This window comes from Eutrema salsugineum, unplaced genomic scaffold, assembly GCF_000478725.1.
Source record: "Eutrema salsugineum unplaced genomic scaffold, Eutsalg1_0 scaffold_2, whole genome shotgun sequence".
In the NCBI taxonomy this organism is placed as follows: Eukaryota; Viridiplantae; Streptophyta; class Magnoliopsida; order Brassicales; family Brassicaceae; genus Eutrema; species Eutrema salsugineum.
In genome coordinates, this window is record NW_006256829.1 from 7,505,346 (window position 1) to 7,522,433 (window position 17,088).

General features: G+C 38.5%; 7 protein-coding genes across 9 annotated transcripts; 2 read left to right on the plus strand and 5 right to left on the minus strand.

Annotated features, from left to right (window-relative positions):
* Positions 1 to 244: 244 nt before the first annotated feature.
* LOC18019309 (pentatricopeptide repeat-containing protein At4g33990) lies at positions 245 to 3,383 on the minus strand. 2 transcript variants are annotated; one of them, XM_006400656.2, is made up of 3 exons: positions 3,236 to 3,383; positions 2,949 to 3,044; positions 245 to 2,848 (listed from the first exon to the last, which is right to left on the minus strand). In XM_006400656.2, exon 3 carries the CDS (start codon positions 2,695 to 2,697, stop codon positions 397 to 399), a length of 2,301 nt encoding a protein of 766 aa, XP_006400719.1. In that variant the 5' UTR covers positions 2,698 to 2,848; positions 2,949 to 3,044; positions 3,236 to 3,383; the 3' UTR covers positions 245 to 396. The 2 variants fall into 2 exon arrangements, with proteins under 2 accessions (XP_006400719.1, XP_024012412.1); XM_024156644.1 differs by having other exon boundaries at positions 2,939 to 3,044.
* A 621-nt stretch (positions 3,384 to 4,004) lies between these two features.
* LOC18019310 (GPI mannosyltransferase 1) lies at positions 4,005 to 6,319 on the minus strand. Its single transcript, XM_006400657.2, has 5 exons — positions 6,122 to 6,319; positions 5,599 to 5,872; positions 5,239 to 5,421; positions 4,561 to 5,105; positions 4,005 to 4,420 (listed from the first exon to the last, which is right to left on the minus strand). The coding sequence occupies exons 2-5, from the start codon at positions 5,867 to 5,869 to the stop codon at positions 4,103 to 4,105; spliced, it is 1,317 nt and encodes a 438-aa protein (XP_006400720.1). The 5' UTR covers positions 5,870 to 5,872; positions 6,122 to 6,319; the 3' UTR covers positions 4,005 to 4,102.
* A 118-nt stretch (positions 6,320 to 6,437) lies between these two features.
* LOC18019311 (apoptosis-inducing factor homolog A) lies at positions 6,438 to 8,360 on the minus strand. Of its 2 annotated transcripts, XM_024156810.1 has the most exons (6): positions 8,316 to 8,337; positions 8,193 to 8,212; positions 7,962 to 8,159; positions 7,614 to 7,870; positions 6,996 to 7,447; positions 6,438 to 6,898 (listed from the first exon to the last, which is right to left on the minus strand). In XM_024156810.1, the coding sequence occupies exons 3-6, from the start codon at positions 8,078 to 8,080 to the stop codon at positions 6,626 to 6,628; spliced, it is 1,101 nt and encodes a 366-aa protein (XP_024012578.1). In that variant the 5' UTR covers positions 8,081 to 8,159; positions 8,193 to 8,212; positions 8,316 to 8,337; the 3' UTR covers positions 6,438 to 6,625. The 2 variants fall into 2 exon arrangements, with proteins under 2 accessions (XP_024012578.1, XP_006400721.1); XM_006400658.2 differs by having other exon boundaries at positions 7,962 to 8,212; positions 8,316 to 8,360.
* Positions 8,361 to 8,738: 378 nt separating this feature from the next.
* LOC18019312 lies at positions 8,739 to 9,380 on the minus strand. Its single transcript, XM_006400659.1, has one exon. It carries the CDS (start codon positions 9,378 to 9,380, stop codon positions 8,739 to 8,741), a length of 642 nt encoding a protein of 213 aa, XP_006400722.1.
* Positions 9,381 to 10,162: 782 nt separating this feature from the next.
* Positions 10,163 to 13,328, plus strand: LOC18019046. Its single transcript, XM_024156640.1, has 3 exons — positions 10,163 to 10,751; positions 11,795 to 12,117; positions 12,864 to 13,328. The coding sequence occupies exons 1-3, from the start codon at positions 10,163 to 10,165 to the stop codon at positions 13,326 to 13,328; spliced, it is 1,377 nt and encodes a 458-aa protein (XP_024012408.1).
* A 407-nt stretch (positions 13,329 to 13,735) lies between these two features.
* Positions 13,736 to 14,323, minus strand: LOC18019047. The gene has a single exon (XM_024156647.1). It carries the CDS (start codon positions 14,321 to 14,323, stop codon positions 13,736 to 13,738), a length of 588 nt encoding a protein of 195 aa, XP_024012415.1.
* A 539-nt stretch (positions 14,324 to 14,862) lies between these two features.
* LOC112086795 lies at positions 14,863 to 15,579 on the plus strand. The gene is made up of 2 exons (XM_024156651.1): positions 14,863 to 15,287; positions 15,381 to 15,579. Exons 1-2 carry the CDS (start codon positions 14,863 to 14,865, stop codon positions 15,577 to 15,579), a joined length of 624 nt encoding a protein of 207 aa, XP_024012419.1.
* Positions 15,580 to 17,088: the final 1,509 nt, after the last annotated feature.

Below are 17,088 nucleotides of genomic sequence, written 5' to 3' on the forward strand. Positions count from 1 at the left end.
AATTTTAAAAGAGGTAAAAATATTACTCTTTCGAAGAAAGTATAATTAAACAAAGCTGCATTACTCAACCCAACTCAAAGTTGTCCTAATAGTTTTGTGAATTTAGGTATAAATTTGAGATCATGAAATTACCCAAATTACATTTTGCAGCATGTTATGATTGAAAAAAGTGGTAGTTTGTATTCTCACATTTGTACAACCGTAAAGCAGCAATCAATCTATGCTTTATTTTAAATCATACGCATCAAATGATGACACTTTTATTACTTGCTGATTCCAAACCGAAAATTTAAAATAAGAGCTCTGTTGTGTTAAAACAGCTCTTTGCAACTCTTTATTGCACAAAGAATCTGAGGACAAGCTAGCTCCACCAAATGTATCATATTCGGTTTAGAATCACCAGTAATCACCACAAGAGCAGACACCATCCTTGAAATGATGAAACCGGTTTGAATCTCTCACAATGATCTCTCTCTCAGTGATTCTCGATATGAGCTTGGTAACGCTATGGCAATCACTGCATACCCTCAGATTCTTAAAAATCTGAATCGTTGTCTTTGGTGGAGTGGCAATAAGTCCATACGCAATAGCCAATCTTTCACTATGACTCATAAGGATGTGCTCTTTCTCATCGTCTTCCACGTCCTGCAACACAAATCTATGGTCCGGTACGTACCCAATCATCTTCATTTTCGCGTGTAACGTCGTTAGTTCACTGTAGATCTCTTCATACATGGGATGCGTTTGGTTTCCCGTGTAAAAGACTTCGACTTTGTTGTTTACTTCCATTGAGCTCCAACCAGGTATCTTCCTCAAACCTTTGCCTCGAGCAATGGACCGTATCTCATCAACTCCTTCCCATTTTCCAGCACTAGCATACATGTTTGACAGTAAAACATGATACCCAACATGCTCAGGTTCAACCTCGAATAAATGTTCAGATGCAATCTTGCCCAAATCAACGTTTCCATGGACTCTACAAGCGCTGAGAAGAGCTCCCCAAATAGATGCATCAGGCTGAAGCGGCATGCTTTTTATAAAGTTAAAAGCGGTTTCTAACTGACCAGCTCGACCAAACAAATCTACCATACAACCGTAATGTTTCAAGCTCGGTGCTATGCCATAATCCGTTTGCATCATCTCAAAGCACCATTGACCCTCGTCTACTAGTCCAGAATGGCTACAAGCTGATAACAGAGTCACAAATGTAATGTGATCTGGCTTCACTCCTTCATCAAGCATCTCTCTAAACAGCATCACTGCTTTCTTGCCATGACCGTGGAGCCCATGACAAGCTATTAAGGTGTTCCATGGCACCGAGTTGACTCTAGGAATTTGATAAAACAAAGAGAGTGCATCGTCTAGCCGTCCACATTTTCCATACATATCAGCAAGGCTTGTTCCAATAAAAACATCAAAATAAAGGCCATTCTTCAAGAGACGGCCATGGATTTTCATACCTTGACGCAATGCTCCAGTCTGAGAACAAGCGGGCAAAACGCTCACCCAAGTCCCTTGGTTAGCGGTTATCTCTCCACCTTCTTCTTCCATTTTGTTATACATTTCAATCGCTTCACTAGCATAACCGTTTTGAGCATAACCAGATATTATGGTATTCCACGAGATCACATCTTTACTCGGGAGCCAATTAAACACTGCTCTTGCTGAATCTACAAGGCCTAGTTTTGCATACATATCCACAACTGTGTTTCCGATGGTAATATCTTCCAAGAACCATCCTTTCCTCAAAGTGAAACCCTGCACAGATCTACTAGCTCGAATGTCCCCTAACTGCGCAAGTATAGAAGCCAAACTAATCAAAGTAAGGCAATCTGGTTGAATTCTGTTTAACCTCATCTCTTCAAACAGCCAAAGCGCTCTAAGCGGCTGCTCATTCAACTCGTAAGCCTTAATCATAGAATTCCAAGAAATCAAATCCCTCACAATCATCCTGTCAAAAACCTTTTGGCAACCCCTAAGGTCACCAGATTCAGCATACAAATCAATCAGCTTGTTGGAAACAAACAATTCAGAGTCCAGCCCATGTTTAATCGAGTATAAATGAATCATAACTCCTCTACTGAAATCACCGGCCTCTGTGCAAGCCGCAAGGAGGCTTACAATAGTAACTGCATCCATGACTTTCAGGTCTTTAGATAGAGTTAGCGCCTCTTTAGCATTCCCACTTTGACAATACCCAGAAATCATTGCATTCCAAGAACCCATGTCTCGAAAGGGCATTTCATTAAACAGTCTGCGTGCATTCGTCACCGGTCCATACCGGCAATACAAATGGATCAGTGACGCAGCAACAAAGACGTCCCACAAAAAACCAAACTTCAAAGCCGTGCAATGAATCTTCATCCCATCAAGCAGATTTCTACAAGCTTTCAAGACCGAAGGGAAAGTGCGGTAATCAGGTTGTAATCCAGAAGTCTGCATGAAGAGGCTAAAACACCTAATAGCTTCTGAGGAACTTCCCAGACGGACATAACCGGAGATCATCGCATTCCAAGCATAAACATCTCTGTTCTGGATATGGTCAAAAGCATGCCTAGCCAACACAACATTCCCAAGATAACAATAGAGATTAACAAGCTTAGCAGAGATGCATACGTTTTGGATTGCGTTGGACACAATGAGACGCGCGTGAAGGCATTTTGCTGATTGCAATTTAGTGCAACATCTGAAAAGCATGTGAACATCAATCTCTCTACCATACTTAATTTCATTCCCATCTTTCCAACAATCTTGCAATGCATTTGCAGGTGCTGAAAATTCTCTAAGAAATGCTCCGAGAGGCTGCAAAAATCCTGTAAAGCGCCCACCTTTGCAGACCGGAACCAGTCTGAACAGGTAAAAATCAGGACATAATAAATCTTCGAGTTAAGAAGACAATATAAAGAGAATAACTTCCAAACTGCATCCATTTATATACCTCAACATACATGCAATTAGGGTCTTGAAAACTTCAGGAGATTCCCACAAAAGGCTTCAGCTAAAGTAGCATCAGAATAATTCGTTGATGGTTTTTCATAAATTTCCTGGAAAAGCATGCAAATTTAGTCATAAAATTTCCAGCATTTTTCCTATGAAAATTTGGTTCGTTCGTCACATAAACACCAATCTGGTATTGGAAAGGTTCCAGAGATACATAAAAACTAACGATGGAATACAAAGCAGAGTTAAGTGAGTCTCGAGAGAGAGAAGAGAGCTATGAGCTAGAGCTTTGTACCTCGAGCAGGCACGAGACAGAAGAAGAGAGACAGAGAGCTGACGTTGCCAGAAGAAAAACGAGCGGAGCCAGAGAGTAGCGCTTATAGATTCAGACAAGGAGAAAACGCAGAGAGGGGGAATCTGCGGCTAAGGGTTCGTTTGCAGAACCCACCGTCGTTCGTTTCTTTTTCTCACGACGTCGTTTCACGTGTATCCTTAAAAACAATTGAACTTTTTGTTTTCGGACAAATTAACATCTCTAATCATAGCATTACGAAGTAGAATTAAAGAATTAAGAACAATAAAAAAACAAAACCAGTCTTTTTTTTCTGATATGAGCTGGTCTTGATTAGTTATTTTCAATTTCCACCCAAACCAAACCAGTCTTTGTTATAATTATTAATTTTTGTAAATTGATATGCTTATGCTTGTCTTGAACTGTGTTGTGTGGCCTGTATTATTATGCTTTTCTACAGGTTATTGTAGATGTGCAGCTACTACAGTAACGTATGCCAAAGAAAACTCTCAAGTGACTCTCAATTGACATGAAGCCATTTAGGTTTTTAGTTCCAGACACAAACAAAGATGCTTGAAATGTCATTTTTTGGTTAGGTAACTTACATCATTCTAACTCAAACCAACCCATTTCCCAAATGAGTAAGTGTTTTGGTGCCAATAGAATGTTTCATATTCTAATAAACAAATCGCCATTTAAATTCCTCAATAAACTTTAAGGAAAAAAAAAAAATCCTAAAACAAACATTAGAAGACATAGACCCCAACAAAATTTGAAGATCATGAATCATATACAAAAACCATAACACGAAGGTCTCAATATATGAAATGACCCAACAAACAAAGAAAGCAAACAACTTTTGGATTAGTATCAGTCAAGTTTCGTAACATTCTTTGGATCAGAGGAGATTTCATACCGTCTGAAGAGAGGAGAGAACCGATGGCGCTGTATGATTTTGACGAGGACGAATGTGTTCGCAGCCAAAAACACCAAACTCGCCATCCATAGCTGTAAGAAGACGTTAAAGCCTTTGAACTCGAGCATGTATCCCCATAAGAGCCAATGTGTCTGAGCTCCAATCCACAGGATGATGCATAACAAGCCTTCCCATTTCAGCTTCATACGGCTCCATGGTAGAATCAGAGGTAGCAGGCAATAGAACCACACAAAGTACTGCGCGGTTATCACCTAAGAGGCAAATGGACCGATTAAACATTAAAACAAAACCAGAAGAAATGGTCTTAACTCACTTGAGGAATACATAAGAAAATGAACAATCCAAGACCTTTTTAGATACAAATGAGAATAGAGTGATGCATTTTATATACCTTATTGAAAGCCACGAACGCAACGGTTTGGAGAAAGATGCAAAAAACTAGGTCCTGAGAGAAGCAGAAGACTAGAGAAAACTGTACTGTGAACTGAGGTAGAAACGAGATAAGCTTTTCCACAGCTGAAAACTGGCGCTCATAGTGAAGATATATGTGATAGAAGTAGATGGAGAAGTTGTGCCTTGGATCCGTACGAGTGAGGTGATATAAGAGAGCCTCGTGCAGGAACTCGTGTCCATAAAAATAGAAGGAAACAGCATTGCAAGCTAGAAACACGCCCCCTGATATCAAAGCAAACATGATTCTCTCCCTAGAAAATAAACTTTTTAACATGGCCATGAGGTTGAGGTGAAATGCTTTCTTCTCTGTGTTGCTACCAGGTGTCTTTCCCTGACCTGTATTCCAATCCTCAAGAATGGGTTTTTGACCTGATCTAAATACCTGGGGATCGAGAACCAGGATGATTGGTAACGAATAGATAATAGGATAGACCCTGAAATGCACAACAAGCCCGTACCAAAATGCAGCTTGTGACACATTACCTACACAGCAAAATATATGTTGTTGTTGTTGTTGTTGTTGTGTATATCTAAACTGAGTTGGTGTAAATTCGTTTTTGGAACTCAATTCAGGGTACCAAAGCATAAAAAAGCTGCAAACTTGATAGATGTGTACCTTTCATTAGGGAGACAATGATCCATAATATCATGGCACAAACGATAGGTTCACAATTCCCTCTGGTTCCGATTGTGAATGTAAACGGATTTAGAAGCCATACCATTACAGAATATGTACATATGTTCTCAGGCACCTTACGTTGTTTCAAAATCATACGGATAAAATAGCCAACAAGCAAATCTGAAACATAGAAAGTAGATTCAGAACGACCGTGGAGCAAATCATCAGCTAAAACAGTATTTTGAAGCTGATAGTTAGCCCAGAAAAAGAAAAAAAAGTTCAACTTTCTACAAATTCTCTTCTGTTATGACATAATTAACAAAAGAAGGCTGAGATGATAAAATAAGAGATTCATACCAGAAGCAGAGAAAAGAATCTTTCCCCATGAGCGATGAAAGATGGAGTTAGGAATCAGAAGTAGCGCGAGCAAAGGTGAATAACGGTAAGTGGTCCTCTTGTAAGGAGATTCGCCGGATGCCATCAACGCCGCAGCATCGGAGAAAACCACGTAATCAACATCAGTGTACCGGACCTCCATGTGAGCATCTTGCCATTCTCCATAGACAATCAGAAACACACGCAAAAGCATGGAGGAGACGAGCAGAGAACGGAAACTCATTAGCTTCATCCCCTAGAAAATAAGAATTTCCAACGCCCAAATTTATACTCTAAAAATTTGAAATGCCATTGATAAAACTCCGAATAAACATAGATATAAGTGTTCTGTTCTTAAAGCTAGCAGATGCGATTGATAAAACTCGAAAAACAGAGACTACAGAGAAGACTGAATCAAAAACCCATAAAGTGAATATACTACAGAGAAGACTGAATCTAAACCCAGGAAGTGAATAGAATCAAATTTCTTGGTAAAAGTGTGTACCTTTGTCTCCGTAAGAAGCAATGACCCAACAAGAAGTCAAATTGTGTTGGCCGACGAGGAACTGGGTCGGGAATTTGATGATGGTAGGTGTTCTTCAACGACGAGCGATCACCGTTTGTAGACCAATGTAAGGAATCGACATGTTTGAAGATCAATAAAAATTGTTCATTTTCGGAAATTAGGGTTCCTGTTTTGATGAATATTTTAGTACTATCTTTTAACTTTAATTTTAGATTCTTTTCTTATTTCAGTTCCCAGATCGGTTTTTCCGGTAAGTTTATTGGGAAGAAAATTTGGAGTGCACGAGACAACTGAAAACTGGAACTCAAATAAATTACCCCACTATTATACACAATGTTACAACATAAGCAAACCAACACTCACTCCACACTGATACAATGAAATCAACACAAAAACAAATAACAAACACACAACACAAACATGATTACATCTGTGCACAAAAGCATATCTCTCAATATGAAACCTGAAAACAGACAAAAGGTCTCAACCTTGTACAAGTTTAGGATTTAGCCCTCTTGCCTTCCTCGTCTTCCCCACGAATAGATCCCTGGACTTGATCAAACCAGGGAGGCAACCAACGACTGTTACAAATGGAAACTGAGCCACCGAGTCCTTTCTTCCCAAAGATACAATGGCAATCTCTGATCCGGGCTTGTATGTCGACATCTTCTTCTGTTTCCCACCCAACATCATTACCTTTATGTTCTTCACAGCCACACTTGCATGACTCTCCGCTATATATCCTTGTTTCATCTCCTGTCATTAGAAAATCATTTAATCAAAACAAGATGCTAACCAAAGAAACCACGTAAAAGACTGGTATCTCATCATGTTCATGAGATCATGCACTTACAGGGATATTAGTGATGTCTCCAATGGCAAATACATTCGTTCGACCCCTAATCCGCAAGTACTCATCGACCATAACCCTTCCTTTACCATCCAAGCTGTCTTTCAGAGTAGTTCCACTGAGCCATTGAGAAGACAAAGGCTTCCCGACGCAGAGGAAATGGCAATCTGCGTGTATATTTTCTCCTCCTGAGGTCCGGTAAGTTTTGTTTCCGTCTGAAGCTGAATTCAAATCCACGGATTGGTTCAATATCACTTCCACTTTCTTTGATTTTAACCAGTCGAATGCTTTGTCAGCAGCTTTTTCCCCAACAAACTCAAGCAATCTTGGTCCTTTGTGCACTAGAGTAACCTTCTTCTCCGGAAAATCAACTGCGATTTCTGCAGCTAGCTCCACACCAGAGGGTCCTCCACCAACAATCAGCACTGATCCAGAAGATTTGATCTTCTCATAGTCTGCAACCACATAAGATAAGTTCAGTCTTAGATCCTGCCAAATATCTTCACTCACAATCTCAATACCTATATCCTCAAAACGTGATACAAACCAGTCAAAATCTTCAAATTTCTTACAAGCATTGCCTAAGTGATCGATGATATCAAAAACCAACAGAGATCATACCTGCTTGGTATAGTGAGAGCTTCTCTTGTCTGGTTTTGGGCAACAAGTCGTTGTGACCTGTAGCAATAACTAGAAAATCATATCCAATCACAGATCCATCTGCAGTCATTACATCAGTCTCAGAGATATTGATCGCCGGAGAAGTAACAACACGGCCGTTTTTCAAGTAGCTCGTGTGGTCGATAACTGTTCTCTCTGCAAACGAAGGCTCCACCATGGATCTCAAGCTTGCCCATGTAATCTCAAAGTACTCCTTCCTGATTTTGATCATGTCAACAAAATGTGAGCTCGTGAGATCAAAAATGGTTTTTTTTTTTCAGTATTTGCAGAAGAAAAAATATAACTTACGGATCGATGAGGGTGACGTCAGCATCGAGCTGAAGCAATTTCGCGGCGAGGGAGCCGGCGATTCCGCCGCCGATCACCACCACCCTCCTTCCTTGTCTAGACGCGGCTATCCCTTCCATTTTAGCGATTGAGGTTCCGGATAAACTGAAACAATCAAGGTTTTTACCGAATAATGTTCTTCTTCTTCTTCTTCTTCTTCTTCTTCTTCTTCTTCTTCTTCTTCTTCTTCTTGTTCTTGGTTAGGTTTTAATCTTTCAAATCGAAATCAAAGAGTCAATATATACGAAGAAGTGTAGAAAGATTGTCAGAGAGGAGAAGGAATTTGTGATTGACGTGTTTAGAGACTTGAGATACCTGAAGAATCATTTTGAAGCTTCCCCTGCGCTTACATCATCGGATACGTCAATGGCGGAAGAACGCCACTTTAATTTCTTTCGTGAATAAAACGTTTGGGCCTTTGAGTTCAGAATACTGGGCCGAGTACAAGCTATCAATTTACAGAAACTAGTGACTAATCCCTTCCTATGTTATTATTGCTTAAAAACATTAAGCACAATTGAATTATTTCCTATGTTATTATTGTTTATATATTAACAATAATATATAAACATAATTCAAATAGGAAAAACTGCTACATATTTGAAAACATGTAATAAAATTTAATTGGAAATCAAATAAAAGAAATCAAAATAATTGAATAACTATTACCATATGAAGCTTCTCCTTGGATCTAATCTAGAACCGATTAATATAATTTTTTTTAAAAAAACTAGATGACTAATTTAATTCAAACCCTTTTGTTCTATCATATGTTAAAAACAAGATCTTCAAACGTGTAAAAGAGGATTGACAAGTAATCTTCTCACGGCTTCGGGTCAGATTTTGGCATCGTATATTGAAGTGTCCAGCTTCATCATTATCAGCTATGTAACGCTTATGCTTCGCCCTGAGGTTGATGTCAAGCTCCTCTGAAACGACGTCGCTTCTATTACCTTCCTCAGCAAGGAAAGCCAACGAGAAAGCCGTGTGATCTCTAGAATCACGTTTACGAGTGACGTTTAAAACGGCGGCGTTTAGAGGACCGAGATTCACGGTAGTATCATCGACGTCGTAGTAGATTGAATACCTCGAGCTCGGTTTTTGCATGAGGAAATCGATCTGCCACGTGGCGGAGGATGCGGAGATGGATTGGATGGAGATTTTGGCATGGAATTGAACATTGTCGATGGATAAAAGGATGAAGCATGGGACGAAAAAGGTTAAAAAGCCGGCACAATATGGTGTCGCCTGAGCTGCAGATTCCTTGAAAGTGGCTTCACGATCATTACTTGCCGGCACAGTCACTATTGGTCGTGACCACCACCCACGAGGAGTGGCGGAGGACGGTGGCGTTAAGTAGGTATTGGTTTGGGAAGTCATTTTTTTGGGGTAATTTGGACTTATGGAGAGGAAAATGGAATCGATGTTAACTTATAATATTTATAGAGTATATTTTATTGAAATTCTGTGCGTGGATCGAGAAAGTTTGTTACGATATTTCGGGGCTTATAAGAAACATATATTTATCAAAATTGAATTAACTAAGACACGGTTTTCAGCATAATTATCATTTTATCTTTATTTTAATCAAAAAAATTAAAACAGTTAAGAAACTCCATAAAAGCTTGGGATAATGATGGTCTAATACTACTTTCAATGGTGAAAAGCTTTTAAGATTATATCATCTAATATAATATTGTTATTTTTATGTAATTTAATTAATTAATTAAATTTTAAATTATAAAAACAAATTCCACCAATAAAATAGTGACACATCTCACAAAAATCTTTCAAATTTTTTTTAGAGGTTATCAAAAAAGAGATTATGGATGTCGGGTTCTCATTCTCTCTCTTCCTTTTTTATTTTTCTATTTTTTTAATTATGAAAACTTCTATGAGAGACTACCATTGGAATGCTCTAAAAAAACCATTTTGATACAGAAAATCTTATATATTAATATTAACCGATTATTAATTAATATGTTATTTCTGAACTTTTAAGTTTTCAATTTTTTATATATTAACCGATTATTAATCAGTTATTACGATGATAGAGAAAAAAATAACAAAAAATATAAGAAAATCATCTTTCTATATTCATACTAAAAAATTAACCTAAACCACATAAGTGAATATTTTCTAGAGTGGTTAAAACTTGCAACATGGCAACGCCTAGTCGGGAAGCATCCACCACCATATCCGGCGGTGCAAACTATGAGCCTGACGAGATTACTCTGGCTTCTTGCTGCTGTGCCTACTCCGTTTGTATTCTTTTAGGCCTCTTTCTCTCTGTCGTCATTGTACATCCCTACAGGAGCAAAGATGCTTGTTACTTGGAGCTCTTTGCTAACTCCGTCTCCTTCTCCTTCTCAAACGCAAACGCTTCAACAGCTGATTGGAGGATCGGTTTGGTTGCCAAGAGTCCAGCCACCGAATGCAAAACCTCTCTCCATCCAATCAAATCGCGTCTCCTTCGTGGCCACGAGGTTATCTCCGAGGTGTCTCCACCGTTTGACGGTTTCGAGGAACTTGTTACCTCCGACAGAACGGATGAGCCGGTTACAACTGTCCATTTCAATAAGGTGGTTACGCCGGGTGTTATCGGCGGCGTGGTTTGGGATTATCGGGTGGAGATTGTCGCCGGATTGAAGGCAGAATCTGCACGTGGTTTCTTGACGGTGTTCTGCGGCGATATTCCGGTGAAATTCACGGCGGATCCGGCGGGAAATATGGTTGGATCGTTGCTTGGAAGTATGCGACGATGTGACTATTTACTCCTGGATATATAACCTGAATCTTCCTGTTTAGATATCCTCTCCGATCTTTGTGATATCTCTATTTTACGACTTCTTAATTCTTGGCTTTATGTTCTCTGTTTTATTTCTTTTATTTGTATTTTTTTTTTAGTCATTCTTGATTGAATAAGATGGGATTAAGTTAGTACACGGATTGGGTATGAATTGGGATTAAGTAAGTTGTTCGATATATGAATGTTCCAAATTACAAAGATTTCTGTATGAATTCAGACACTTAATTTGTTGAAGACCTGATGGATATCATTCGAAAAAGTTGAAGCTATGAATTAGCTGTTTTCCTTTGTTTAATCTAAATGTTGTTTTTATTAACAATCTATTTCTCCGATTTTTTTTTTCAATTTAATCATTAATATGTACCAAATGCAATCACAAATGTGTTGCACAATGACTTTGTAAGCTCTTCGTAGTGTCAATGCTGTATTAAAAAAATATATATATATAAATACAGTAATTTTTTTACAGATTAATATTTGAATAGTTTTTTTTCCCTAAATTTAAGTTTAAACATAATTAGTCTCTTTATAAATTAATAGCTCTCTAGTTTCCTAAAATTTAAGAGTTCTAACGTTATTAATTTATCGTTTTTACTGCAATCTAACAAAAATAACATATGTACAAAAGATTAGAGTTCTGCGAATAAAATTCTAACATATACTGATTTCTAAATTGACAATAATATGTACAATAAATCTAATATATGATGAATGTTCAACAGAAATATAGTAACAAACTTTCAATATCTACGCACCAAAATATTTTAAAAAAAAATAATAAAAAAGTGAGATATTTATTTTCCAGTAGTCTATAGTTAACTTAAGAGATAGCATCAAATATCATTCTCTTCTCAAAAGACCCAAAGAAATGACTTACCAAACCAATTCTTACTCAACGGCACCGTCCTCCGCCACTCCTCGTGGGTGGTGGTCACGACCAATAGTGACTGTGTCCCAATCTTAATCCTTTTATCCATCGACAAAGCTCACCCTCACGCCAAAATCTCCATCCAATCCGTCGCCGTCTCCTCCGCCACGTGGCAGATCGATTTCCTCATGAAAAACCCTAGCTCGAGGTATTCAATCTACTACGACGAGGATGATACTACCGTGAATCTCGGTCCTCTAAACGCCGCCGTTTTAAACATCACTCGTAAACGTGATTCTAGAGACCAAGCGGCTTTCTCGTTGGCTTTCCTTGCTGAGAAAGGTAATAGCAGCAACGACGTCGTATCGGAAGAGCTTGACATCAAACTCAGGGCGAAGCATAAGCGCTACACGGATTTTAATGAAGCTGGACACTTTAATATACGATGCCAAAATCTGACCCGAAGGCCTCGTGAGAAGATTATTTGCCAATCCTCTTTTACTAGTTTGATGTTTGTTTGAACAAGATTAAAACTAGTTTTCTTATCTTGTTGCTTTAAATTCTGTTATTAGGCCATGAAGTTTTTTTTTTTTTTTGAATAAATGACATTGTTCTAATTTACTTATATCAATGTTGATAGTTGAGATACCTTATATAAGTTTAGATGCTTTGAACTATTCTGATATCCACGTGAAAAGTACCCTAACACAAGATTTAAACATGGATTAGGTTTGAATTTCTAAATCCATTAAAATCCATGAACCAACAAACCTTTATTTACTTTTAAATATGAACTATTGTATATTTCTTTTTATTAATAATTGATAATAAATAAACCAGACAAGTATCCCCTTAATTAGATTTCCATGCGGATCTTTATCAACAACCAAAAAATGATTACTATACTAAAAGCATTATAAGAAAATCAACTCTCTACATTCATAATAGAAAACCTAAACTACGTTAATTAATCATTTCTAAAGTGTTAAAACTTTGCAACATGGCAAGGCCTAGAGGGGAAGCATCGACCACCGTATCCGGCAACGCAAACGTTGGGCCCTTGGAGATGACTCCGGCTACTTGCTGCTATTACTACTACTGCACGACTATTATCATCTTCCTTTTCCTTCTCATCGCTGGAGGTTTTGTAGCTATCTTCAACCGCGAACTAATTTGTTTCTTGGACATCTTTGCTCACTCTGTCTCCGTCTCAAACGCAAACGCAAACGTTTCAACAGCTGATTGGAGAATCGGTTTGATCGCCAAGAGTCCAGTCACCGGATGTAAAATCTCTCTCCATACAATCAAATCGCGTCTCCTTCGTGGCCACGAGGTTATCTCCGAGCTGTCTCCGTCGTTGGATGGTTTCGGACAACTTGTTACCTCCGACAGAACGGATGAGCCGGTTACAACTGTCCATTTCAATACGGTCGTTACGCCGGGTGTTATCGGCGGCGTGGTTTGGGATTATCGGGTTGAGATTGTCGCCGGATTCAAGGGGAAATCTGCACATGGTTTCTTGATGATGTTTTGCGGCGGTATTCCGGTGAAATTCACGGCGGATGCGGCGGGAAATATGGTTGGATCTTTGCTCGGAAGAATGCGACGATGTGACTATTTACTCCGGGATTACTTGAATCTTTCCGTTTAGATTTTAAATTAATCTCTCCGATCATTATGATATCTATGTTTACGAGTTCTTCTTGGCATTAGGTTAATTATTTTATTTCTTTTATTTGTATTTTTTAAGTCATAATTGATTAAAAAAGATGCGATTAGCCGAATAAGTAATGTACGTAGATATAAAAACTTGATAAAAACGTTCATTAACCAAGAGTATAATAAGTATATCTATTTTTTTCCCTAACGCTTTCTTGAGTAATTAGGTATAAATAGAAAGAATGCAACTATAGATGATGTGATTTTACTGAATGTGGAAAAAAAACACTTACAATAACAGAAATTCAAATAAGAGGAAGACAATTGAAAAGTAAAACCAAATTTGAAAAATTGAAAACAATCAATAGTGAAAAGCATGAAGCCTCATGATTCAATAACTTAACAACAACTCTTCAATTCTTTGAAAGACGAAAGGCATTTAATATTTTCATGACCAATCATCTGACATCTGATGTCGAAACGTCCAATTTGATCGTCCTGAATCTTTCTAGCACCAAGTTTCAGTTGCAGTTCGAAAACCCTAGGAGAAGCTGCAACAACGTCGCTTTGATTACTCGTAGCTAGGTCAACCGAGAAACTCGTCTGGCCACGGGAACGATGCGTGTGAAATGTCCTCAAAACGGCGGCGTTTGTAGGACCAATCTTGGCGTACACGTCATCGCCGTCGTAGTTGATAGGACAACGCGAGCTAGGGTCTTTCACGAGGAAATCTACGTGCCACGTGGTGGGATAGGGAGAAACGGAGACGGATTCGACCGAGAAGCTGACGTTGCAAGGAGGCCTGTCGAGGTAGAAGTAGGTGAGGACGATGGCCGAAACGGCGAAGTATGTCAAGATGCCAAGCCAAAAGGGTTTCATAAGAGCCGAGGTTTCTTCTTTCGTAAGTTTCTTCTCCCGACGAAAGAATAGTGAGTGTAGTTGTGTCCACCACCTTGAAGGAGGAGGAAGAGGAGGATCTGTGTCCATTTTGTTTTATTCTTTGTGTTGTAGGGTAGGCAAGTAAGAATGATTTTGATATGTTCGTCTCAATCACGAAATTAAAAATTATATTGGATATATAGGCAAATTCAGATGGTAAGAATTTTAATATTTTTAAAATTGGGTTTTTCTTCCTTCTCCTTTCTTAATTTCATTTGTTGCATTTTATGTGTGGATACGCAAGTTTGTTATGATATCTGGGGATTATTACCGTTGCAAAAAAAGTTGAATTAATTGATCACAAAATTATGAATGTTATTAGGCTCTAGCCCTTACTGTTGCAAAACATTACTTGAAAAACATTTATTATCGTTGCAAAAAAAGTTTAAAGATTTGGCAAATTTACGTACCTAAACCGAATATATTCAAACAAAATCACTTAAAAGTATTGTTAGGATACTTGAGATATATACATACGTAACATAAATATTTATTAATTTTTTGTTAAAAGCTAATCTTTATCACAAATCTCTAGTTAGCTTATACTTAACCTTAAATAATTTCAGTATCTTTTCGTTCCTTCCAAAATGCCAAGGTCTCTTTGTAACTCTTGTGGTCTCAGAAGCCGAAACTGCCAATGTGACCAGCAACTTTCAACCACCGGAAACGCAAACGCAAACGGTAACGACGGAGACAGAGCGTTCAAGCTTACTCCAGCCACCTTCTGCGTTTGCTACCTCACTACCGTTTTCGCATTCACAGGATTCTTTATCATCTTACCTTTGACTCTAGGCTCTCTGATCAACTCCCCAAACGTTTGTTACTTGGAGGTCTTTGTCGACTCTTTATCCGTCTCTAATGCATCGACCGCAAACGCAAACGCAACCGTTGATTGGAACGTCCGGTTTTTGGCGAAGAACAACGGATGTAAAACCTCTCTACATACAATCAAATCGCGTCTCTTCCGTGGAGACAAGGTTATCTCCGAGTCATCCACGCCGGATATTTTCGGGAGACTAGTCACCGGAAAAATCTACGAACCGCTTCCTTATGCCGTTTTCAAAACGGTTTCGACGCCCGAAAGTATCGGTGGCGTGGTTTGGGATCTACGTGTCCAGGCCGTATCTAGCGTTCAGGTAAACGATGGTTCCGATATTACAAATGGTTTCTTGAACTTGAACTGCGTCGATATACCGGTGAGTTTCACGGTGGATCCTGCCGGACATGTGAAGGGATCGTTGCTCGGATATATGAGGCCGTGTGAGTATTTGTTCCGGAAGAATTATACGGGCACATCCTTTTAGAATCTCTCTCCGACCTCTCTTAATTAATTAAGGGTTATGTGATTTTTTTTTTAAAGCCTGATTTGGGTTTTTGAATTCTGTATCCGATTTGGATTTCTCAACCATTCTAGATAGTATAGTGATGTTAGCAATTTTCTTTTAGCTTTATAACATTTAAATATAATGGAACAAATATTTGGTCGATTTTATAATACGGCAAGAAAGGATGTGTATCTAATTTGATAGCACATATCCCCTAAATTACTCCCATGGAAACCTGTAATCATTTTGTTAATAGTAACTCAATCAACACTCACATCTCATACCACGAATATGTCCCATATATAATAGTAGTAGTGTCTATGATTGTCATTAAATTACGGAGCAGGGAAAGAGGTTATCGGAGTAGTGATATTTTTCTCCAAGGAAAACAGACAACCTACGTAGAAACACCCTATCCAGTGATATTCTTTCTCAAAAGGAAAATTAAATGCAAAAGCATCGCAGGAGGATAGACAACTTACCGTCTTCCCGGTTGTGGTCTGTACATGGACTTCTTCGCCATTAATTTTGACAACTTCTCCATCAATCCAGCCTCATCATCCAATTCATCCTTCGTGGGCCGACGACCTAACTTTGTGTTTTTGGTATCGTCAACAATCGCATCAACCGTTTGATCCATCTTTCTCTTTCTCTGTGAAACTGCGGCTTCCTCGGCGGCATCCAAGGCCGGCCCAAAGCTAAAGTCGGTAAAGCAAGGGTTTTGGGTGCCTACATAAACACAATTTTTAAAGGCAGCAAATATGATTAGTTTTTTTTAACTAAAGCCCGTATTTAATTAAAACTCATCAAGATTTTTTTAAAAATTATGTCTCTCTTTTGTCCCACATCGACAAACAGACATAATTTTAAAAGTAAAAACTGCATTTATAAATAAGAATCTTTCTTCTCTCAGTACAAAAAAAATTCTGGCCCATTAAGGACATCATTTTTTTATTATGGATGCTTTAGATGTCATTTAACCTTGGGTCGGCCCTGCGGCATCCATAACCAACTCAGCCATGTGGCTGAACGGGATTTAGCGGCCGGCTTCTTTCATATTAAGACGTTCACTAATATTCAGTGCGGGAAGCGAACGTTCACTAACGAAGTTGCTACACTGCTACACTGAATGTTAGTGATTATCTTAATATGAAAGAAGCGGCCGCCTAATTAATACCGGTGAACGTGAACTGTGCCGATATACCGGTGAGTTATGCGGCGTGGAATGTGAAGGGATCGTTGCTCGGATATATGAGGCCGTGTGAGTATTTATTCCGGAAGAATTATACGGACACATCATTTTAGAATTTCTCTCCTACCTTTCTTCAGGGTTATGTGATTTCTTTTTATTAGACAGATTTGGATTTTTGAATTTACTTTGATACCTTTTGAACTGTGTATCAGATTTGGATTTCATAACCATTCTAGATATTTTAGTGATGTTAGAAAAAAAAAATTCTTTAATTTTAGAACATTTAAATCTAATGG

Excerpts from the sequence above, each read along its gene's own strand:
- LOC18019310 (XM_006400657.2), bottom strand. The coding sequence starts at position 5,869 with ATGAAGCTAATGAGTTTCCGTTCTCTGCTCGTCTCCTCCATGCTTTTG. Across the intron at positions 5,106-5,238 it reads CATTGTCTCCCTAATGAAAG|GTAATGTGTCACAAGCTGCA; the intron begins GTACACATCTAT and ends TTTGCTGTGTAG. Across the intron at positions 4,421-4,560 it reads CGTTCGTGGCTTTCAATAAG|GTGATAACCGCGCAGTACTT; the intron begins GTATATAAAATG and ends TTTGCCTCTTAG.
- LOC18019046 (XM_024156640.1), top strand. The coding sequence starts at position 10,163 with ATGGCAACGCCTAGTCGGGAAGCATCCACCACCATATCCGGCGGTGCA. Across the intron at positions 10,752-11,794 it reads GGTTGGATCGTTGCTTGGAA|CTCACCCTCACGCCAAAATC; the intron begins GTATGCGACGAT and ends CCATCGACAAAG. Across the intron at positions 12,118-12,863 it reads ATGAAGCTGGACACTTTAAT|ATCTTTGCTCACTCTGTCTC; the intron begins ATACGATGCCAA and ends TGTTTCTTGGAC.
- LOC112086795 (XM_024156651.1), top strand. The coding sequence starts at position 14,863 with ATGCCAAGGTCTCTTTGTAACTCTTGTGGTCTCAGAAGCCGAAACTGC. Across the intron at positions 15,288-15,380 it reads TCCACGCCGGATATTTTCGG|TCTACGTGTCCAGGCCGTAT; the intron begins GAGACTAGTCAC and ends CGTGGTTTGGGA.
- LOC18019311 (XM_006400658.2), bottom strand. The coding sequence starts at position 8,080 with ATGGAAGGGATAGCCGCGTCTAGACAAGGAAGGAGGGTGGTGGTGATC. Across the intron at positions 7,871-7,961 it reads GACGTCACCCTCATCGATCC|GAAGGAGTACTTTGAGATTA; the intron begins GTAAGTTATATT and ends GATCAAAATCAG. Across the intron at positions 6,899-6,995 it reads GAGACATCACTAATATCCCT|GAGATGAAACAAGGATATAT; the intron begins GTAAGTGCATGA and ends TTCTAATGACAG.
- LOC18019047 (XM_024156647.1), bottom strand. The coding sequence starts at position 14,323 with ATGGACACAGATCCTCCTCTTCCTCCTCCTTCAAGGTGGTGGACACAA.
- LOC18019312 (XM_006400659.1), bottom strand. The coding sequence starts at position 9,380 with ATGACTTCCCAAACCAATACCTACTTAACGCCACCGTCCTCCGCCACT.